The sequence below is a fragment of the Erpetoichthys calabaricus genome (genome assembly GCF_900747795.2).
Source record: "Erpetoichthys calabaricus chromosome 1 unlocalized genomic scaffold, fErpCal1.3 SUPER_1_unloc_7, whole genome shotgun sequence".
In the NCBI taxonomy this organism is placed as follows: Eukaryota; Metazoa; Chordata; class Cladistia; order Polypteriformes; family Polypteridae; genus Erpetoichthys; species Erpetoichthys calabaricus.
Window position 1 is genome coordinate 624,878 of NW_026261598.1, and position 23,800 is coordinate 648,677.

A 23,800-nucleotide genomic window follows, 5' to 3' on the forward strand; every position below is an offset into this window, starting at 1 on the left:
CAGACCTGCTGCTGGTCACCACTAGAGCTGCCAGTCCTGAGTGGTAAATGGCAGACAAGAATTCCAGTTTGTCATCCTCACTCCGTGGTCACCTGTGACAAGTCCATCTGGTCACCTGAGTGCAGGACACCGTCAGTCTCATGTCTGTGACGTTCTTATCCAGTGTTGATGTCCACATGTCAGTCTGAATGACTTGACACCAGTCAGTCCAGCGTGAAGGCAGGAGACCCTGTCAGGTATATAGCGCCTTACTTTATAAGAATGGCAGTGGTTTCATGTTCACACTGCACTTCAGTGAAAAGTCAGAATACAAGTGGCCTTTGAACCTTTGTGTTGTTTGTCCTTCTGTCTGTCTGTCTGTCTCTCCTCATGTCCTCACTTCTCTCTCTTCTTCTCCACAGCCTGTCTTATTGTTGTCTCACCTCCAGATGTTGCTCAGCTCTCTCCTCAGCTCTTTCTGCTCCACACTCACGACTGACTGAACTGAACCTGAGCAGCAACAACATGGAGGATTCAGGAGTGGATCAGCTGTGTGAGGGGCTGAGGAGTGAAAACTGCAAATTAGAAAAACTAAAGTAAGTGAACAAGTGTGTGTGTGCATATGTGTGTGTGTGTGTGTCTCATGAATTTTATTTCTTGTCACATTATAGCTCTGACTTTTCCACTCCCACAACACAAACGCTGTGTTTAATCAGGGCAGACTGCAGTGTCCCTTATGGACAGACAGATGGACGTGAGGTGACACAACTGCAGGTTTCCTTTTAATATTTCAATTCATAAAGACAGCATTGTGACCCTGAGCCCCTCCACCACACTGGTCACTCTCCTCATTCTCTCTGTCCAGACTATTATTTTATTTCTTGTCCCACAAGCCCACGCTGTCCATTCATTATTTTAATCTCGTACTTGTCCCTGTCCTCCATTGTCACTTTCCCCCTTACACTCCTCTGATGTCCTAACTAAAGTTTGTTAAAAATCACTAAAATAGAATAAGGGGGAGAAACACAGTCAGTGTGAGGAGAAGAGACGACTAAAGTGACAGAAGACAAAGAGGAGTTAACAGCTAGAGCTGAACTGGAGTGACAGATAAGGACAAAGAGAATTAAAGAACAAAGATAAGGAGAGAAGCAAGGAGAGGATAACAAGGACAAGGCAGAGGATAAGGAGAGAGAGAAGGAAAGACAGAGGAACAGGAGGAAAGGTGGACAGCAGCAGTAGAAATGACCATTGTGGCACCCAGACGGGGCTCATGCCTGGCCGGGACGCCCAGGAAGACAGGAAGAGGGCTCATTCCTCCTCCAGACCGCGAGGGGGCGTCTGCCCTGGTTGTATTGGGGGCCACGGGTACAGGGCTTGGAAGCCCAACCCTGGAGGGGCCCGTGGTCACCACGCAGGGGCGTCCCCCTGCCTGAAGGACCCTGGACCCCAGTACTTCCGCCACACCAGGAAGTGCTGGGGGGAAGAAGAGAGGGAACACCCGGAATGCTTCCGGGAGGACAGCCGGCATTTCCGACACACTGGGGTGTGTCCGCGGGATTGCCGGTGCACACCTGGAACACATCCGGGTACGGATAAAAGGGGCTGCCTCCCTTCGTTCGAGGCTGGAATCGGGTGGAAGCAGGACAAGGTGTTAGAAAGAGAGAAGGAGGCGGTCTGAAGAGGCAGAGTGGTTGGCCTGGACTTTGGGGAAGATTGTGGTTTGTGGCACAATAATTGTAAATAATAGTGTAAATAAACGTGTGTTGGGTGACATGAGCGTGTCTGCCTGTCTGTGTCCAAGCCAGTCTCCACAATGGCATCCCAGATGGGACGATCCGCCTGTTCCAAGGAGGGGAACCCCAGAAAAAAATAATTTTGTGGACGGCTCAGCGCAGCATGTGCGCCCACACACGTGCTGCGGGAGCGGCGTGCCTACAACCCCGCAAGAACATCTTGCTCCACGGATCATCAGCGGACCGCTGTCACGAGGTCCTCTCCTGGTGCGGCGAAACATCGACGGGCCTTACCTGGGTGCAGCGGGCTCCAGGGAGCGTGCTGTTGTGGAAGGTGCCCGGGACGGCGCGGTGTCGAGAGAGGCCATGCCGGGGACGTTTCCCCGGACAGACAGGATCCGTAAGGTGAGTGCCCTGCTTGTCGGCAACAGGCCCTGTGGGGCCGTATGTGTTCTATGTTTAGCAGGCAGGGGCTGCCCGGATCCTTTTCGGTGGCAGACTCGCGCTGGTCTGTGGGGCTTCCAAGAAGCGGCAGCAGCAGCAGAGGCTGCGGAGAAGGAGACGCTGCAACCCAAAGAGCCAGCTCATCACCGCACTAGGAGGCGAAGAGCCAAAATGACCGTGGACCGGAAGTCCCTCCCCGTGACAGGCATGGGACTGGCCGGTGTGCCTTGGGTTCCCGCCAATGACTGTATAGAAGTGGGACCAAGAAATGTCAGTCTCGTGCCGGGGGAGACTCGATTGGGCCGGAGGAGGAGGCCCACAGAAAGCAGTCGAAGCAAGGGGCTGACAGACAGGTAGGCTCTGCGCTGGCTGACTTCCTGTCTTTGCCAGTAGTGCTGCGTGTCTTGGAGTTCCTTCAGACCGCAGCGCCGCTGTTACAGATGCTCGGTGCACTCCGTGCTGACCTGCAGGAGCTGGAGGTGAAGGCGGGCGTGTCATCACAGACGCTGCATGCTGCGGTGGAAGGACGCGTCGCTGGATCCTTTGGCCGGAGTCGTACAGCGGGGAAGGTAAGTGAAGCCGACCCCGTACAGCATAAAGGAGAGCCCACCGAAATTTGCCGTAATCCGAATGAGCGGTATCGAGTAGGGGGATCTCCGACAGCGGATGCGGTGGTGCAGGCTGTTCGCGAGATGAGGGGAGCAACATCGAGAGGGCAGGCAGGACAGGGGCTGATGAGTGCCCTGGTTCCTAGCGCCCAACGCCCTGAGCCTGCGACAGTCTCCCGTCGTTCTGTATGGACGCAGACGGACTTGGATCTGTGCGTTTCCCATGTGCAGACCCAGACTGTCGGGGCGTCCAAGAGTGATAGGAGGAATCGAGGGGTTAATGCCGGTTCCTCTGATAGGAAGGGACGTGCAGCTGGGTGCGCACGTCCAGAGAAGGGCCGTCCTCTCTGGAAGCAGAGGGACGCTCCAGTGCCGGTGGAGGAGACGACAGTGCGAGCGGACCCGTCAGATACAAATAGATGGGCAGGGAACCTGCGGAGGAGGTGCCGAACAGGCAAGTCGCGGGGTGTCGCTAGGAGGGGAGAGCGCTGCCAGTGCGCGGCACAGAGGGACGTCAGGTGGTGGCGTCCAGGCAGCGCTTCTGCCCCTCTTTCTGTTTTGGTTGCAGGAACGGACCCCGGATGTGCAGTAGGGCCTGCTTCATTGGGAAACTGCCCTCCCGGGACGGACTGCTGCACTGGATGACTCTTCACTGGCGATGGGGCAGCCCCTCGACTGGTGGTGGCTGCGAAGTCGCGAGCGGCGCAGCACAAAGGGGCGCGAAGACCTCGGAGGGGGTGCCAAAAAAACGAGATTGGATTGGACCCTGGACAAATAGTAGGACCCACTTTGGGGTTGAACCGCCCTCATGGGTTGTGTCGCTCAGACCGACGTGTCTTTGCTGGCGATGGGGCACTGTGGCACCCGGACGGGGCTCATGCCCAGCCGGGACACCCAGGAAGACAGGAAGAGGACTCATTCCTCCTCCAGACCGCGAGAGGGCATCCGCCCTGGTTGTATTGGGGGCCACGGGTACAGGGCTTGGAAGCCCAACCCTGTAAGGGCCCGTGGTCACCGCCAGGGGCCGTCCCCCTGCCTGAAGGACTCCGGACCCCAGTACTTCCACCACACCTGGAAGTGCTGGGGGGAAGAAGAGAGGGAACACCCGGAGTGCTTCCGGGAGGACAGCCAGCATCTCCGCCACACTAGGGAGTGCTGGTGGAAGATTGCCGGGGAGCACCTGGAACACATCCGGGTACGGATAAAAGGGGCCGCCTCCCTTCATTTGAGGCTGGAGTTGGGTGGAAGCAGGACAATGTCTGAGAATAGAGAAGGAGGCGGTACGAAGAGGCAGAGTGGTTGGTCTGGACTTTGGGGAAGATTGGGGTTTGTGGCACAATAATTGTAAGTAATAGTGTAAATAAACGTGTGTTGGGTGACATGAGCGTGTCTGCCTGTCTGTGTCCGAGCCAGTCTCCACACCATCCATTTCGTACTTGTTCCTTTCCTCCATTGTCACTTTCCCCCTTACACTCCTCCGATCCATCCATTATCCAACCCGCTATATCCTATCTACAGGGTCATGGGGGTCTGCTGGAGCCAATCCCAGCCAACACAGGGCGCAAGGCAGGAAAGAAACCTCGGGCAGGGCGCCAGCCCACCACAGGGTGCGCGTGCACACATATACACACACACACACACACACACACAGCACACACTAGGGACAATTTAGAATCGCCAATCCACCTAACCGGCATGTCTTTGGACTGTGGGAGGAAACCGGAGTGCCCGGAGGAAACCCACGCAGACACGGGGAGAACATGCAAACTCCACGCAGGGAGGACCCAGGAAGCGAACCCGAGTCTCCTAACTGCGAGGCAGCAGCGCTACTCACTGCACCACTGTGCCCCCCCACTCCTCTGATGTCCTCTCTAAAGTTTGTTAAACTCACTAAAGTAGAATAAGGAGGAGAAACACAGTCAGTGTGAGGAGAAGAGCTGACTAAAGTGACAGAAGACAAAGAGGAGTGGACAGCTAGAACTGGACTGGAGTGACAGATAAGGAAAAGGAGAATAGAATAGCAAAGATAAGGAGAGACAAGAGAAGGAAATGAGCAGAATGAAGAAAAGGATGAATAGAAGAGGAGGACAGACAGAGGAACAGGAGGAAAAGTGGACAGCAGCAGTAGAAATGACCAGCCAGCCATACACAGAAAGAGAAGGTGACAAGGAGGAGAGGATTAGGACTGAAGGCAGTGTGGACAGTAAGGTGGGAGACACAGGAAGTGACCGCCATTATAGCCAAGTGGACTGAACAGGCTGACATCATTCTACAAGACATGACCCCCAGGTCTACACAGGACATCGACATATATCTGTCAGTGGGCTTAGTGACCGACAGGTGGACACACACATCATGTGCAGTAGACGTCAGACACTCTGAGAGGATTCTGGGAAGGTGACCTCAGTGGGCGTGTCAGTGAGATACTCCAGTGTCAGGAGTGGCGCCCTCTTGTGTTTGTAACTCACACTTGTGTCTCTTGTGGGACATTAAAACAAGAATCTCACCACATGATCAGTGTAGGCTGTCACATGACTTTCTCAATAATCCAGTATATAGCGCCTTTCTGATATTTTTATACACACATGTTCTTCACTGATGTCATCACAGGTCCAAACCCTCTGCTTCACAAATCCTTCTTTTGTCATTTCAGTCAGTCAGGGTCTTCCTCAATGCCAGCAGACAATCAAATGGCCAACTGGAGATGTGAATAATTTGATGTCACTAAGGACACCTGTCACACTAGTCTTGTGCTCCATTGGTCACTCTGGTCACTGTGTGATTCTCTTTACTACTAAATACAAAGCTGTGTGGTGACACATGTCAGTGGTCAGTGGTTGTGTGCAGGTGTTTAAATTAAAATGGTGGACTCAGAGGGGCGTAGGTGGATGTGGTAGTGTGGGGGAGCAGAGCAGCCCTGGAGTGTTTTACACCTGCAGACACGTGTGGTTCAGCCAGTGTCCTCATTAGTGTTCTGGGGTGTGGAATTAGACACCTGCACCCCACTGAATTTAAAATGAGCCTGAGCAGGATAGTCAATAACAGAACTGAACAGGGAAGAAAAATGAAAAGATGGAGATGGGGGTTAAATGAGAAATAAAGTAAATGTAGAATTGTGACTGAGCTGATGCAGAGGCAAGACGTTGAGAAGTGGTCCTGAGAGGAGTGAGCACATGGCACTCGAGAGGCAAGGACAAAACTTGCCTCATTTTTATCTATGGATTATTTATTGACTGTTCACTCTAATTTTAATCACCACCAAAGAACACTCTTTCTATTGGGGAATATTTATTTATTTATTAACTTATTTATTGAAGAAGTACTACACTTTATTTTGGTTTTGAACGATTTGTTTTGTTGTATCATAAGATCACTCAGCATTTACACTCTCCTTTTGCTCATTTGTGTCCTTATTGCTCGGCTCATCCTCAGACTTGACTATTGACGTCTCAGTTTCATGTGACTGTGAAAGCTGCAGGCCACCAAGGCCATCGCAAGCCAGTTAAGAGCTCAGGGATCAGCGAGGCCAAATAGGAGTCACAGGGTGGCTTTAAGTCAACATATTTCAATGTCTTTAAAACGGACAAGTAGGCATTAGCACAAAACAACTGTTAAGTACAAGAAGGACAAACTCGGGTTCAACCCTGACCTCAGACTACTGGGCCAAGACAAAGAACTGGGAAGACTAGAAAAAGGCTGAGCACAGCTTGGAGAAAAGCAGGAGAGAGGACAAGAGGAAGAGCTGAGATAAGCTTGGGGACAATTCTGTGCACATGGCTATGTGACAAGTGATAACTAGTAACCCACAACAATATAAAAATGTAAAGTTGCTCAACCCGCCTGACAGATCTGCTGGACCAGTCCAATCTTCTTCTTCTAACCAGTGAAGCTAGGAGAGAACAGGGGAGATGTGAGCAAAACACTTTGTGTTGGTGAGGACTCTAGCTGTATAGCTTCTGTATAGATTTTGCAGGGAGGCCAATGAAGAGGGAATTACAATAATCAATACAAGACATTATGAAACAATGAACCAGAATTTGAGCATCATTAAAAGAAAGAAATGGACGGAGACGGGCAATGTTACGGAGATGATAGAATGAAATTTTGGAAAGAGACCTAATGTGTAGCTCAAAGTTAAGTGATGAATCAAACAAAACACCAAGATTTCTGACAACAGGAGCAGGTTTGACAAGTGGACCATCAACAGAAATAGAGAAACTGGATGCCTTAGAAAGTTGGGATTTTGGACCTACCAGTAACACTTCAGTTTTATTGGCATTAAGTTTGAGAAAGTGATTTTTCATCCATAGCTTAAGATCAGTGATGCAGTCAGTGAGTGTGCTGCGAGGAGAATCTGTAGGGGACTGAGTACTAAGATATAAGTGGATATCGTCTGCATAACAGTGGAAATTAAGGCCATGTCTGTGAATAATCTGACCCAAAGGAAGGATATAAAGTAGAAAAAGTAAGGCCCAAGGACTGAACCCTGAGGGACGCCATTCGACACCGGTGAGGTGGAGGATTTATATCGGCCAAGTGTGATAAACTGTTGCCTATTAGAAAGATAAGATGTGAGCCATTGAAGGGCTAAGCCAGAGATGCCTACAGCAGAGAGACGTGACAGGAGGATTTCATGGTTAACAGTGTCAAATGCTGAACTTAAGTCAAGAAGGAGGAGAATATTAAGGGAACCGCAATCAGCAGACCAGAGAAGATCATTGACTGCTCTGAGAAAAGCTGTCTCAGTGCTGTGAATGAAAAGGCTCATAGAGTGTATTGTCTAGAAGAAAAGCATAGAGTTGTGTAGCAACCACGCATTCCATCACCTTAGCCAAAAAAGGGAGATTAGATATAGGACTGTAACTAGAGAGAGAAGAAGAATCCAGGTCAGGTTTTTTAAGGACTGGGGTAACTGCAGCAGTTTTGAGGGCAGTAGGGACATTTACCAATGAGGCAATAGGAATACGAATTATGGATGAGCATGTCTTAAGCAGAGAAGTTGGGGCAGGATCAGGCAGACAGGAGGAGGAATTAGACTTATTAATAAGTTCAGAGATGGCAAGAGAGTGAACAGGTGAGAAACAAGTGAGGCTTGATGATGGAGATGGCAGATCAGAATAAGTGAGTGATTGTGGTGTGGAGGGGAAACTGTGGTAGATTTGATCAATTTTAGTATTAAAGAAAAGTAAGAAAGCCTGACACTGTTCAGCGGTATTGGGGCATCATGCTAGAGGAGGGGGTTGGAGGAGTTTATTAACAGTTTTAAAAAGAGTTCTTGGCCTAGTCTTAGCACCATTTACGACAGAGGAATAATAGTTGGAGCGAGCAGAGTTAAGGGCATCCCTATATTTAAGTATGTGCTCAGTGTAAAGCTGTGAATGAACTGAGGCCCGCTTTCTTATAAAGCCATTCAAGACGCCGGCTAGTGGCTTTTATAGCTCTGAGCTCTCCGGTGTACCAGGGACAGGAGCGGGAGGCTGGAACATGCCTAGTCCTTAAGGGAGTAAAGTTATCTAACAGTTGGGAAACACAGCTGTTATAAAGGGAAACCATGTTTCCAGGAGAGGGAAGACTATGCAATTCAGAAAGAGATGAAGACAGAAGCGAAGCAGCAAACAAATCAGAATTAACAGACCTAATGTTGCGATAGGAGACAGACATTTTCTTGATAGATGTAATGGTAATAATGCTAAAGTTACATTCAATAATCTTATGATCAGAAATACCGGAGAGTGAACCTGAGTCAGAGACATTATTCAAGCCATTTGAACAAAGCAAGTCAAGAATATGACCCTGAGTATGAGTGGAGAAATCCACATGGTGTGTCAAGTCAAAGCAATCCCAAGTTGAGATGAACTCAGCTGTAAGAGAGCAGTTGATATCAACATGCATATTAAAATCACCATGTAAAATTACAGAAGGGCAAAGAGATGAGATTACAGTGAGAAGTTCATTAAATTTAGACAACGTTCACCACAGATTTGGGAGGGCGATAAACTAACAACATCACAGGAGGAGAGGAAACCATTTTAACAGCAATATATTCAAAAGATGTGACTTCAAAAAAGGAGAGTTCCTTCATTGTCAAAGTAGATCTATAAACCATATTCAGGCCACCCACTTTTCCTGTTAACCTGGGTGTAGATATGTGGCTACAGCCTGGGAGAGACAGCAAGTTTAAATCTAAATAGTCACCAGGTTGTTGCCAAGTTTCTCTAAGAAGAAACATGTCCACTTGCTTCTGGAAGATGAGGTCATTAATCAGCGAGGTCTTGTTAGTGATGGAGCGAGTGTTCAAAAGGGCGAGCCTAAAGTTTGAACAGCCGGGAGAGCAGGGTGCAGACACTTCCTGAAGATGATGAAGATGGCCCATATTTATTCCTCGGACAGCCCTAATGTTACACCAGTGAACACGGTGAGATGTCAATATATTTGGAATCGACACGTCTGAGCCATAGATCCGTGAGGGGCCTCTTTTAGACCAGTGAATATAGCGAGAACGCCTAGTAATTACAAGCAACTGGCAAAAACTATAAGTCAGGGAGACCAATCGTGGATGACAATCAAGATTTACAAGAGAATAGGGAGAATATATGAACTGCATTGCCAAAAAAGTAGAAATGACAACACACAGCACAACTCCAAACCAGAGACAGAATATCCAGACACCGGTGGACACTGCCAAGAGCGAAGAGAATGCCTCACAACACCATGCTAACTCCAGCTACACATGTTAGCCAACCCAAATCTCACTGCATAACCAGCTAGAAAAGGAAAAGCATAGCGGGCAGGCTGCACATTCACAGTTCAGACTGGCGACTGCAAACGAAGTAAGAGGAGATTCATTCTCACCACGAAGGCAGTAACAGAAGAGAAGAAAGAGGGGCTCGCGCAGGACTGAAGCAGGTGTGATCTAGGCAATCGCCAGTGGCATTCGTAAGTAAAATTTGAAAAGAGCAGTCAAATCAGACGATAAAGGTGAAAAAGTCCGACGGGACAAAACAAATACGACACCGGTGAGAAGTGGCAACCAAACGCACCCAGCGTACTCTCAACCGGAAGTGAAAACCACTTAACTCCTCTCCAACTGTATCCATTAAGTCATGAAGAAAAACATATTGTAATTGAAATGTGATGACAAGATAAATTCTTTTCATCATGTTACAGTCACTGACTTCACTAGAATTTAGTCATTTGTGTTACACGTGTGAAATATATATGTTTGGATTGCAGTCCTTCCATCTCCTATAACAAGGCGGCTTTAGCTTTTCGTAAAGGAGACAATTGTCCCCAAGTGCTTGAAAGTCACCAGCATCAGCTGTCTCCTGCCTCAGTGACCATCACCCAATGACAATCACACTGGTTATCATGAGAGGCTACTTATGAGGTGCATGAACACTGGTGTCACAGCCTCACATGACCCACTCTAGTTTATCACTCCAATGATCCCATGTCCTTCGCCTTTCACTTGGCTCTGTCCCACCTCAGTAAATACGACACTCGCGTCAGGATTCTGTTCAGTGATTTCATTTCAGCATTTACAGCTGCCATCCCTCGGAAACTTGTGGAGAAGCTGCACCTGCAGACCCTCTGATATGGTGCAGGACCATCAGTCTCTGGACACTTTACTCACCTGCTGTGTGATAGAAGGTACCTGAACAGAAAGGTCATTTCTATCTGTCTGTGTGACGTCTTCTTTCCACAGACTGTCAGTTCTTCTCCACACCAAAGTTTGCACTCACACGTCTCCTTTGTCGTTATGTTTGCCATGTCTTTGTGGAGTTTGTTCTTGACATGTAACTCCATGTCTGTATGTTGTAGTGTCACGCGGTGCTCACCAGTGCAGGCCCAATATACTTTTGCTCACTAGAATGGAGATCGTGCCACTGTGGCCAACTCGCTCTTCTTTATCAGATCTCTGTTGACTGGCACAGCTTATTCTGCTGCTGACTTGGCACTGATATCATCCCAGCTGATGCCATTACAATATCGATATCCTATAAGACAATGTCTGTTCAGCCGGCAGCTACAATTCAAAAACCTCACATCCAGATGACTGCAGTTTTGCTGATCCTTCAGCACTTCAATTTAAACACAAGACCACCAGGCCACCTTGTTAATATCCATCCATTTTCCAACCCGCTGAATCCAAACACATGGTCACGGGGGTCTGCTGGAACCAATCCCAGCCAACACAGGGCACAAGGCAGGAACCAATCCCGGGCAGGGTGCCAGCCCACCCCAGGACACAGTAAAACTAGCATAAAAGATAAATGATCATTTAACAATATGACAGATATTCACAGAGCACAAAACATTCACAGAGCGGGAGGGTCTTCATTTGCTTCTTAAACACACTGAGGGAGTTAGCAGTTCAGATAGTGGTGGGCAGCTTGTTCAACCAACTAGGAGCTCTACATGAAAAGCATCTGAATTGAGATTTGGTACGACACAGAGGTGGCGTCACCAGATGCTGCTGACTGGCAGACTTAAATGGGCAAGAAAGAGCAGAGCACCTCACCAGTGTCTCCATATACTCAGGGGTTGACCCATTGACTACTCTGTTGGAAAGCATCAAGGATTTGAACTTAATGTGTGCTGCTACAGTGAGCCAAAGTAGGAATCTGAAGAGAGGAGTGACTTGCGTCTCTTTTAGAGGATTGTTTACAAGATGGCCGCTCCATTTTTGACCATCTGCAGTACCTTGATAGCATACAGTGGCTATAAAAAGTCTACACACCAATGCCAAAATAGCAGGCTTTCTGTGTGAAAAAAATGAAACCAAGATGAATCCTGTCACGAATCTGGTCACGATAGACTTTTTCTTTCTGCCATATTATTTTTTTAGTTCTGGCGCCGCCGAGAGTGGCAGCCTTTTCAACAGCTCCGTGTATGACTGTATGTGTATGTGTACTTTTCTACTTTTATTTTTCTATTTTATTTATTGATCACTCCTATCACTTTATTTTATGTGGATTTGTTCCCTGGACACACTAACTTTTACAACGTGGGCATGGATTTTTACACGCCAAGACTCGCCTATTCAAGTACTCAACTTCGAGCGCTGAGAACAAATGCCAGTGCCGGTGTGGTTCCCTATTTACCCGACGAGGTAAGAAGGCGATAATGTGGCAGCAGAGCCAGCACTAAGCTAAAAATGAAGCGGCTTGCGAGAAAGTGGCGTTTTAAGCCTTCGGTGCCTTCTGTGATTCTGGGGAATGTGAACTCAATCTCAAATAAGATCGACGAACTGGCTGCACTGGTGAAAAATGTCAGAACCTACAGAGAATGCAGTTTGTTGTGTTTTTGCAAAACGTGGCTAACTACCACCATCCCAGATGCTAACATGGAGCTACCCGGGTTTAGCACAGTTAGAGCGGACAGAGATGCAGGTACCTGTGGGAAGCACAAAGGAGGAGGACTCGCTCTCTATGTTAACACACGGTGGTGTAACTCTGGACATGTTAACATCAAAGTCTCCACTTGCTGCAGGGACATCGAACTGTTGGCCGTAAGTTTGCGTCCCTATTACTTGCCCAGCGAGTTTGGACACGACATTGTTGTCGTCGTGTACATCCCTCCTCGGGCGGACGTGGAGACAGCGAGTGACATTATCCATTCTGCTGTTGCTAAGTTACAAACGCAGCACCCTGAGGCGCTTGTGCTAATCGCTGGAGACTTTTACCATGTGACGCTGGACAAAACATTACCTGCCTTCTCCCAGTATGTGGATTGTAACACCCGGGGAAATAAAACTATTGACGTACTGTATGCAAACGTTAAAGACGCATACAGCGCCACCCGCTGCCTGCTCTTGGGAAAGCAGATCATAACCAGGTTCTGCTTCAGCCTCACTACACACCAAGAGTGAGGGTCCTACCTACAACCACACGCTCATTCAGGAAGTGGACCCCGGAGGCTGAGAATACTCTGAGAGAATATTTTGGAACTACAGACTGGGATATCCTGCAGGGATCACTTAGTGAGAACATTGAGGAAGTTGTTGACTGCACTACTGACTACATTAACTTCTGTATGGACATTGTAGTTCCAGTAAGAACTGTACGCTGATATGTTAACAACAAGCCATGGATTACAAGTGACATCAAGGGCCTTTTGAACCAGAAGAAAAGGGCTTTTAAAGACGGTGATCAGCATGAGCTCAAGTGCGTGCAGAAGGAACTCCGAATCCAGCTCAGGGCGGCGAAGGAGCAGTACAGGAGAAAGCTGGAGCAGAAGTTGCAGAATAACAGCATGAAGGAAGTGTGGGATGGGATGAAGATCATCACTGGCTGCAGCTCGAAGCGGGGTACCACCATCAAGAGAGACGTGAAGAGAGCAAACCAAATGAACAACTTCTTTAACAGGTTTGACCACCCTAACCCACTCTCACTCTCACCTCAGAGTACTGCACTCTCCACACATCCTTCTGCTGATACCAGCATAGGAGAGACATCCCCACCCATAATTACAACAGCGCAGGTGAACAGAGAGCTGAGGAGACTTCGTGCCACCAAAGCAGCGGGTCCAGATGGAGTATCGCCACGACTGCTGAAGGTCTGTGCATCGGAGCTGGGGGTCCTCCACAGCGCATCTTCAACCTGAGCCTGGAACAGGGGAGAGTCCCGAGGCTTTGGAAAACTTCTTGCATCACCCCAGTCCCAAAGGTATCACGTCCTAGTGAGTTGAATGACTTCCGGCCTGTTGCTCTGACATCACATGTGATGAAGACCATGGAGAGGCTGCTGCTTCACCACCTGAGGCCACAGGTCCAACACACCCTCGACCCTCTGCAGTTTGCATACCAGGAGAAGGTGGGAGCGGAGGATGCCATCATCTATATGCTACACCGATCCCTCTCCCACTTGGACAGAGGCAGTGGTGCTGTAAGAATTATGTTTCTAGACTTCTCTAGCGCCTTCAACACAATCCAACCTCTGCTCCTTAGGGACAAGCTGACAGAGATGGGAGTAGATTCATACCTGGTGGCATGGATCGTGGACTATCTTAAAGACAGACCTCAGGATGTGCGTCTTGGGAACTGCACGTCTGACATTGTGGTAAGCAACACAGGAGCGCCACAAGGGACTGTACTTTCTCCGGTCCTGTTCAGCCTATATACATCGGACTTCCAATACAACTCGGAGACCTGCCACATGCAAAAGTTCGCTGATGACACTGCTATCGTGGGCTGCATCAGGAGTGGGCAGGAGAAGGAGTATAGGGACCTAATCAATGACTTTGTTAAATGGTGCGACTCAAACCACCTACACCTGAACACCAGCAAAACCAAGGAGCTGGTGGTGGATTTTAGGAGGCCCAGGCCCCTCATAGACCCCGTGATCATCAAAGGTGACTGTGTGCAGATGGTGCAGACCTATAAATACCTGGGAGTGCAGCTGGATGATAAGTTAGACTGGACTGCCAATACTGATGCTCTGTAAGAAAGGACAGAGCCGGTTATACTTCCTTAGAAGGCTGGCGTCCTTCAACATCTGCAATAAAATGCTGCAGATGTTCTATCAGATAGTTGTGGCGAGTGCCCTCTTCTACACGGTAGTGTGCTGGGGAGGCAGCATTAAGAAGAAAGACGCCTCACGCCTGGACAAACTGGTGAGGAAGGCAGGCTCTATTGTAGGCACGGATCTGGACAGTTTAACATCTATGGCAGAGCGACGGGCGCTGAGCAGACTCCTGTCAATAATGGAAATCCACTGCATCCACTAAACAGTATCATCTCCAGACAGAAGAGCAGCTTCAGCGACAGACTGCTGTCACCGTCCTGCTCCACTGACAGACTGAGGAGATCGTTCATCCCCCAAACTATGCGATTCTTCAGTTCCACCCGGGGGGGTAAACGTTAACATTATATAAAGTTATTGTCTGTTTTTACCTGCATTATTATCAATCTTTAATTTAATATTGTTTTTTGTATCAGTAAGGTGCTGCTGGAGTATGTGAATTTCCCCTTGGGATTAATAAAGTATCTATCTATCTATCTATCTATCTATCTATCTATCTATCTATCTATCTATCTATCTATCTATCTATCTATCTATCTATCTATCTATCTATCTATCTATCTATCTATCTATCTATCTATCTATCTATCTATCTATCTATATTGGTTTATCTACAGCATGTTTGTTTGTTTATTGTTGCAGTTATTTTTTTTACGTTAAATAAATATAAAATACTGGAATTCAACAGTCTCATATCTCCAGTCATCTGACCCTGACTCCTGAACTCAGCTTTCTGTTAGCTAAACCTTGCAAATTAGTGCATTTCCAGAGGTCCCTGACTCCCCTCTATTACAACATCCATCTAAGATTAATGGTAGTAGTAGTAGTAGTTGTTTATTTATATAGCGCCCTTCACAGACAAAAGGTCACGGAACCCTGAACAGCAAATACAGTACAAATACAACAGTTAAAACAAAACATAAACAAAACCATTAAAAACAATGAATAAACAAACTGGGACTATTTAGCACTGATTAAAAGCTTGTTTAGAAAGAAATGTTTTTAGTTGTTTTTTAAAAGAATCAACAGACTCGACTCCACGCAGACCACAAGGCAGGCTATTCCATAGTCTTGGTGCCACAAATTGAAAGGCACGATCCCCACGGGTTTTTAGCCGAGTGTGTGGGACAACCAGAAGGCCCTGTTGCACAGATCTTAGAGTCCGGCACGCTGTATGGTGTTGAAGCAGGCTGGTTAGGTACTCAGGAGCTTGTCCATGCAAAGCTCTGAAAGTAAGTACCAAAACTTTAAAATGAATTCTATATAACACTGGGAGCAAGTGCAGTGTGTGCAAAATGTGGGTGATATGATCACTCCGGCTAGTGCGAGTTAGGAGCCTGGCAGCTGCATTTTGAACTAACTGAAGGTGTGAGAGAGAGGACTTGCTCAAACCTGTAAAGGGAGCATTACAGTAATCAAGCCGTGAAGAAATAAAAGAATGAACAAGCATCTCCAATTCTGATTTTGAAACAACATTTCTTAGTTTTGAGAGATTTCTTAAATGAAAGAAACATGAGCGACTAACTGACCTTACATATTCATCAAGTGTCAGGGACTGGTCAAAAATAGCCCCAAGGTTACATAGTGTGACAGATTAAGGTCTCCGTGACCCCTTGAACCCTCAGATCACACGTCAGACACCAGGTAAAAGTCCAAATATTATATTTATTATAGTAATAATGTGCACAAAGCAACCTCTTCTCCACAATATTCAAATAATTAATAAACAATAAACAATCACTAATCAATAATAATAATCCTCCTCACTCCCAGACGCTTTGCCACCCTTCCACCCAGCTCTGCTCAACGTCTGTGATTTCCCATCGTCCTTTTATATTCCCTGACCCGGAAGTGATTCCACCCTGCAGTCCATGTGATTCCTTATCACTTTCGGGTCAGATAACTTCAGGTTGACTTCAGTTCTTCATCCCGGAAGCACATCATTTCCTTTGTCGCCTTGCCTACAACGTACTTCCGGGTTATAGGGCACAAACAACTCTCTGGGCCTCCCTGCAGCGTCATCTGTTGGCCCCTGTGGTATCCAACAGGGCTGTAAAGGAAAACGCCATCGTCCATGATTCCCTGCTGGTATTCGGGGGCACTTCTATGCCACAGGGACAGCTCCATCTGGCGGCCTGGGGGTGTTGGCCGGAGTGACAGGCCGGCCATATCCCACAATAGACTTGACTTAATAACAGGAGAGACAGAATATAATTTTAAACTGATCTCAGAATGAAGAACAGGAGGAGCAACAATTAGTACCTCAGTTTTTCCTGAATTCAACTGCAGGTAATTACTACTGAGCCAGTCGTTAACCTGAGACAGACAATCAACCAATGTGACCAAAGTATTAATTTGTGATTAATGAGAAGGCAAGGAGATAACTGGTCAGGGAGGACACCAAGAGGCCTACGGCAACATGAAAGTAGCTGCAGGATTTCCTGACGAGTCCTGGCTGTTCCCTACATGTGACAACAATCAGTCATTTTCTGGGTTGTGACCAAAGCCTTTTCTCACAAATGAAAATATCCAAGCCTGGGTAAACCTTACAAAAACCATGTGGAAAGTATGTATTATGGTCTGATGAGACCAAGTTTGAACTATCTGGCAATAATTCCATTAGGTTTGTTAGGACCAAGGATAACACAGCACCTCATCAAAAGAACACCATAAGACTCACAGTGAAGCATGATGGAGGCAATGTCAGGCTTTGGGGTTTGCATTTCTTCAGCTTTAACTGTGGCTTTAGTCAGGGGGGATGGAGTCATGAAAAGCTGTAAGTGTCAGTCTATTTTGGAACAAAACCTTTAAGTACCTGCTAGGAAGATAAAGACAAAGAGGAACTTCACCTTTCAGCATGACGCCAGATTTTTGTCGTTTTTTTCCTAATTTTCACTAACAGTCTCTGATTTGTTTTCATCTTCTTTGTTCAGATTGCAGTTTTAAAATGACTGTGGTAAAAGCTCTGACAGGATTTCTCTTGGTTTCATTTTTTATCATTTTGGAGGGTGTGTGGACTTTTTATATCCACTGTATGTGGGTGCTGCTGCTAGTAGTGAGTTGCAGTAATTCAGGCATGATAAGAACAAAGTCTGGACCAGACTTTTGGCTGTGTATTCAGTCAGATAAGGTCTGATCTTGTAGATGTTATTCAGAGTGAATCTGCATGAACAAGAGACATCAGAAATGTAGTCAGAGCAAGATGGCTGCTTATAACCACCCCAAGGCTGTGTACTGACTTGGCAGGTGTTTGTGACAATGAGCTGTGCAGAGATGGGAAGCTGAACAGACTGACTGGCCAGGGTAACAAGAAGCTCCATCTTTGCCAGGCTGAGCTGTAGATGGTGGTTCATCATCCAGGTTGAAATAACAGTAAGACATACAGTGTCTCCAGCCGATGCCATGTTTTCCTCAGTAGAAAATGACAGGTACAGCTGTGCACCGTCAGCAGAGTACAGTTATGATAACTCATTGAATTGGATGATGGGGTCCAGTGAAATGATATAGAGAGAGAAGAGTAGAGGACTCAGCATTAACCCTGGGGCAGCCCTGTAAATGTCTGAAGCACCATTGACATCTCTTCTTGTCAGGACACATGATGGGATCTGCCCAAGATGTAGGACTCAATCCATCTGAGAGAAGTCCTGGTGGTGCCAGGTTCAGAGAGGGGGTGGTGCAAAGAATATCATGGCTGACTGTGTCAAAGGCTGAGGAGAGATCTAGAAGGATCAGGACTGATGACATGTTGGCAACTCAACTGGTTGACCACAATCAGTAAAGCTGTCTCAGTAGAGCGGTTAATTTTGAAGCTGGACTGGTTGGGACCAAGCAGACAAGTAAACAAAATGTTTTTGGTTAGACACACAGCATGGTCAAGTGTTTTAGATGGAAAGGAAAGGAGAGAGATAGGCCTGAAATGGCTAACTTAGGACAGATTGAGTGTTGGTTTTTGAGGAGTGGGGTTGTCAGAGCAGGACTGAACATCGTAGAAAAGGTACTTGAGCTGAGTGAGGTGTTATTGATGTGTGTAATTTCAGAAATGAGTGAGGAGAGATGGCCTGAAGGAGATGTGAGGGGATGGGGTAAAGTGGACAGGTAGTGTGGTGACTGGAAAGGATGTTGGAAACTTCAGCGGTGGAAAGAATGTGGAGAATATTGGATGATGCTTGGCAGGGGAAATGATGACTGGCAGTGATGATGAGAACTGACCGCGGATAGCATCAACACTTTGACCCAATTTAGGATGTGGTGGAGGGTTAAGAAGGAAGGTGAAAGCAGAGGACCGAGAGTGAGTTTCAGTAGTCCTGTTAATTCTGGTCTGATAGAAATGTACCTTAGCATTGGTGGTAGCAGAAAGGTAGGATGATAGAAGGGATTATACTTATCCAGGTCTGCCTGAGCCTTTGACTTCCTCCATTTCCTATCAGCTGTCCTACGCTCAGTCTTTTGACTCTGAAGTGCTTCATAAAGCCAGGAGCAGGAGGGTCTTCAACATGTAGGCCTAGAAAAGAGAGGACAGACATTGTCAAGACAGGAGGGCAGAGTTGAGCATGGGTGGGTCTGTGGTAACATTGGTATTGAGAGTGGAGAAATGGTCAGAGGAAAAGACAGCAAAGGAGACCAGGTAAGAGAAGCTGGTGGGTGAGAGGGAGCAGTTGTAATGGCGGAAGGTTACAGTGGGGGTTACAGAAGAAGTAAGAAACAGAATTGAGTGAAAGAGTGGTGAGATGTGTGTAGAGGAGTGACAGGTGCCTATGTAGGAGTGCAGTTGTGTGAAAGAGCAAAGTCAAAGAGATTGTCAGCCTTTTGATTGGTGAGTTGGTGTCTTGAACGAGGAAAGAAGAGCAAGAAAGTCTGCAGCAGGAGTACTGACCAGGTGGATGTTCAGGTTCCCGATGTGTAGAAGTGGATTGCTGTTATCTGGGAGGGAAGAGAGCAGTCCATCCAGCTCATCGAGGATGTTCTTGAGCAAAACTGGAGGGTGATAAATAACAACACTGTTAATGTTAATTGCATGGGAGACAGTAATTGGCTTGTACTTAATGACTGTGTAGTTGTATGGCAAGTCAAATGAACATTTAGAGCAAAATCAAAATGAATGTAGATATATTAAAAAGCAGCTTACTTTGTAAGATGTTTGAAACTCATTTTGGGATATCTTAAAATAAGTTCCTTAATTTTATGATATCTGCAGTCCATTTTGAGACATCTGAAATACATTTCAAAATATCTCAAATGAATTTTGAATTTTCATATAGAAAGCCAAATTAACATTTAGAGATATCTTCAAATACATTTCAGGATGTCTTAAAATACATGTTCAGATATCTTAAAGTAACTTCCTGTGTATTTCAAGATATTTCAAATACATTTTGTGATAACCTGAAATCACTTCCTATAAAATTTCTTGTTCTTTAAATAGGACTTCCTGTCTTTTCAAAAATATCTCAAAATGATCTTCAGATATGTTAAAATGTAAAATGAAATTATTTTAAGATATCTCAAAGTGAGTTTCAGATATCTTAAAAAGCAAATTACATTTGAAGATATCTGAAATTCATTTTTAGATATCTCTAAATGTTAATTTGGCCTACCATACAAAAAGATCTCAGTCTGGACAATGAAAGCGGCCTTGGAGACTTTGGGTTGAATCTTCACTCCAGAACTTCACTGTCTTCTTGTGGACTTTTAAATTCCTAAAGAAAGTGTTGAATGTAAGAAATAGTGTGGAGTATTTTACAAGAGTGCTGCAGAATTACAAACAAAGTGCAAATCAGAAAATGTGTTTGTGCTTTTGGTGCCTTTATGTAAGGCCTGGGGGGTATTTTCGTACGTGGATTACTCGTTTAGCTGGATGTAATTGTTGACGATTTGGCCTGATCCTGGATCTGTCGGTTTTTTGAAACTCTTGCTGGAAGTGTTGTCACAGCAGCACATCCTAATCCTCAGACCTGCTCGGAGCAGGTTTGTTCTACGTAAACCAGGATTAGTTTATACACGTAATACATCCAGAAGTCATCCAGTCATGGCTTCGCTGTTCATGAATGAGCGACCAATTGATATTGGTGTGCAAATTATATAAAGAGAATTTCATAGAGAGAGGGTTTTGCGTGATCGGCAAGATCCTTTATTGCTCCCGGAGGAAATTCTTTTCGAAAGATACCGCTTTAGCCGAGGGGGAATATTGTACCTCAAAGATTTATTAGCACCTTATATTCGAAGTCAAACTCGGCGAAGTTGGGCTCTCACAACCACACAGACAGTAGGCATTGCTTTGAGGTTTTTTACAAGCGGCACTTTTTTATATACTGTAGGCGATGCGGAAAATCTAACTAAAAGTGCATTTTGCCAGGCAATTCATAAAGTCTGTTTGTCTCTGAAACATTTCCTTCGGGTTTTCATAGTGTTTCCTGGACACCTGCGTGTGCAGACAATAAAAGAGGTGTATCATGCCATTGCAGGTAGGTAATACATAGGCTACAACACCCACAGTTCCATGAAGATTCCCACAATCAGCCTAACATTCTCATTACCAGGATTTCCAAATGTGATTGGGGCACATGGGACTGATCAGAGTGGAGTTTGATTTGGAAAATGTACCTCTCCTCCTGATGAATAATCAGACACAGTGTCTTCATCAAATATTTGACCTTCGTCAATATCTCGTTGGTCAGACACGGGTTCAAGGGATATGACATTCCCTGCAACTGACCCAACAAAAAAGAGGGCTATATGGAACATACCTATGGCACACATTGAGGACAAATATATGCAATGACCATCCTTTACCTGAAATGAAGTGACCACTGCATCCTGCCACTGGTTCTGAGGAGGAGCTTCCCCTGGAATGCCCTCAGAAACAAGGCGATGGGCATTTTGCTGGAGTGCCAACTCTTCTGCAGGGGTTAGGTCTGGACCGGGGGGACCTCCACCTGTCTTTTGCTTGTCTGCCTTCTTATTAGCTTTACAATTAATGTTCTTTACATTATATATGATTATTAATATCAACAAATCTTTAAATAGTTACATACCAATATTTACCAGTTTGAAGTATATTCTTGTGCTCATGTTTGATCTGGAATTATGACATATTAAATAATAATTAATCTGACACATAGGAAATGAAACGCTGCATTCAGTAAGTACAATGCACACTACTTAGCGTTTAATTTGTCGGCCAGTTTTTGCCAGCCGTCTTTTCTGGTCTGGGCTGCTTTTGCAGTGTTACCCCTTGTGCATATTAAATCTTGAAATTCTTCATGTCCTTCGAATAAAAGGTCTTGCGCCGCGTGTGTGAAAAAAAAATGCGCCCGTTCTTTCGTCATTTAGTAATAGCCTATCAAAGACTTGCTGATCATGTTTTCTAGACTCAATATATATGAGGTTTTCACTCAGCGCGGGCACGTGCATTCATCTTGGATGATTAGATCCAGCTAGACTAATCTACTACACGGCTGCGTTTGAAAAACCGACCTATCCCAAATGAGTGTCACTGGCATTAACTTATTCAAGATGAGGCATCTGATCTCAGATGATTTAAGTGACGTACGGAAAGTACCCCCCTGGTGACAAAGGTTAGGCTTCTGATGCTTTGGTCTGAGTGTTCACTTTCAGCGTGTCGACTAAAGCTGTGATAATCGTCTCTGTTGACATCGATGGGTGAGCCTTAGGATGAATACAAACAATGATGACAAATATTTGCAGAAATTCTCTGGACGAGTAGAGTGGTCTGAGTGACACGCTGAGCAGCTCAATGTCCCCAGAGCTCACTGCTTTTCTGACTGTTACTGATTGAGACCCCCATTTATATACAGATGGGAAGACGTCACAGGGCCCTTTACCTGTGATGATGGTGTCTCAATGATGAGCTCCATAACACTGATGGACTCAGAGAGACACGTCTCCATAATGCAGGCTTCTTGGTATTCTGTCTGAACACAAGCTTTAGTTTGTAATTCATCAAGTTGATTATGTAAGGACTGCACAGTCGCCATTATTACAGTCAAAGTGAAATGTGTTGGGTTACCTGTTACCTCAAACGAGCACCTCCACATCTGACCCATTTCAGTGTCCTCCGCTTGTCACCTTCATCAGATTCATCCTGTCTTTTCAAAGTGGAAAGATTTGGAAGGAGCTCTGGTCTGTGTCTGCACTCGGCAGGTACCGTCACAGTAGAAACTCCTGGCTATACTGAGTCACTCAGGTGAATAGAAGACGCATCAGGACACCAGCAAGAAAAGTGAAAAAGTATCACGAAAATAATAAAAACAAATTAAAGCAGACACTTCATAACACTTCAGGGACAAATATATTCCTTTATAACTGATCAGAAAATAAACCCATAATGAAAAATTAACTGCAACAATTTAAAAAACTTCAACAAAGACAAACAGATCTGCTGCTGGTCACCACTAGAGCTGCCAGTCCTGAGTGGTAAATGACAGACAAGTATTCCAGTTTGTCATCCTCACCCCGTGGTCACCTGTGACAAGTCCATCTGGTCACCTGAGTGCAGGACGCCGTCAGTCTCATGTCTGTGACGTTCTTATCCAGTGTTGATGTCCACATGTCAGTCTGAATGACTTGGCACCAGTCAGTCCAGCGTGAAGGCAGGAGACCCTGTCAGGTATATAGCGCCTTACTTTATAAGAATGGCAGTGGTCTCATGTTCACACTGCACTTCAGTGAAAAGTCAGAATACAAGTGGCCATTGAACATTGGTGTTGTTTGTCCTTCTGTCTGTCTGTCTGTCTCTCCTCATATCCTCACTTCTCTCTCTTCTTCTCCACAGCCTGATTCATTGTGGTCTCACCTCCAGATGTTGCTCAGCTCTCTCCTCAGCTCTTTCTTCTCCACACTCACGACTGACTGAACTGAACCTGGTCAACACCAACATGGAGGATTCAGGAGTGGATCAGCTGTGTGAGGGGCTGAGGAGTGAAAACTGCAAATTAGAGAAACTGAAGTAAGTGAACAACAAGTGTGTGTGTGTGTTTGTGCGTGTGTGTGTGTGTGTGTGTGTGTGTGTGTGTGTGTGCGTGTGTGTGTGTGTCTCATTAATTTTATTTACTGTCACATTATGGCTCTGACTTTTCCACTCCCACAACACAAACGCTGTGTTTAATCAGGACAGACTGCAGTGTCCCTTATGGACAGACAGATGGACGTGAGGTGACACAACTACAGATTTTCTTTTAATAATTCAATTCATAAAGACAGCATTGTGACCCTGAGCCCCTCCACCACACTGGACACTCTCCTCATCCTCTCTGTCCAGACTGTTGTTTTATTTTTTTCCCCACAAGCCCACGCTGTCCATTCTTTATTATAATCTTGTACTTGTTCCTGTCCTCCATTGTCACTTTCCTCCTTACACTCCTCTGATGTCCTCACTAAAGTTTGTTAAAATCACTAAAATAGAATAAAGAGGAGAAACACAGTCAGTGTGAGGAGAAGTGACGACTAAAGTGACAGAAGACAAAGAGGAGTGGACAGCTAGAGCTGGATTGGAGTC

The 23,800-nt window shown here is 46.1% G+C and overlaps 1 protein-coding gene and 1 long non-coding RNA gene across 46 annotated transcripts in view; one reads left to right on the forward strand and one right to left on the reverse strand.

Annotated features, from left to right (window-relative positions):
* LOC114644339 (NACHT, LRR and PYD domains-containing protein 3-like) overlaps positions 1-23,800 on the forward strand; it is a 284,794-nt gene that overhangs the window by 205,436 nt on the left and 55,558 nt on the right. For 36 of the 45 annotated variants that reach the window (XR_007933987.1, XM_051921952.1, XM_051921973.1 and 33 more), the window contains 2 exons: positions 402-575; positions 23,078-23,251. The exons of 3 other annotated variants lie outside the window; for them this stretch is intronic. Coding sequence is in view for 41 of the 42 variants with exons in the window: in XM_051921952.1 (XP_051777912.1) it covers positions 402-575; positions 23,078-23,251 (348 nt within the window). In the remaining variant the exon portion in view is untranslated. The remainder of the gene's footprint in view (positions 1-401; positions 576-23,077; positions 23,252-23,800) is intronic. 6 more of the 45 variants (XM_051921986.1, XM_051921972.1, XM_051921960.1 and 3 more) reach the window with 2 other exon arrangements.
* LOC127526439 (uncharacterized) overlaps positions 1-23,800 on the reverse strand; it is a 211,621-nt gene that overhangs the window by 153,099 nt on the left and 34,722 nt on the right. The window lies entirely within an intron of this gene.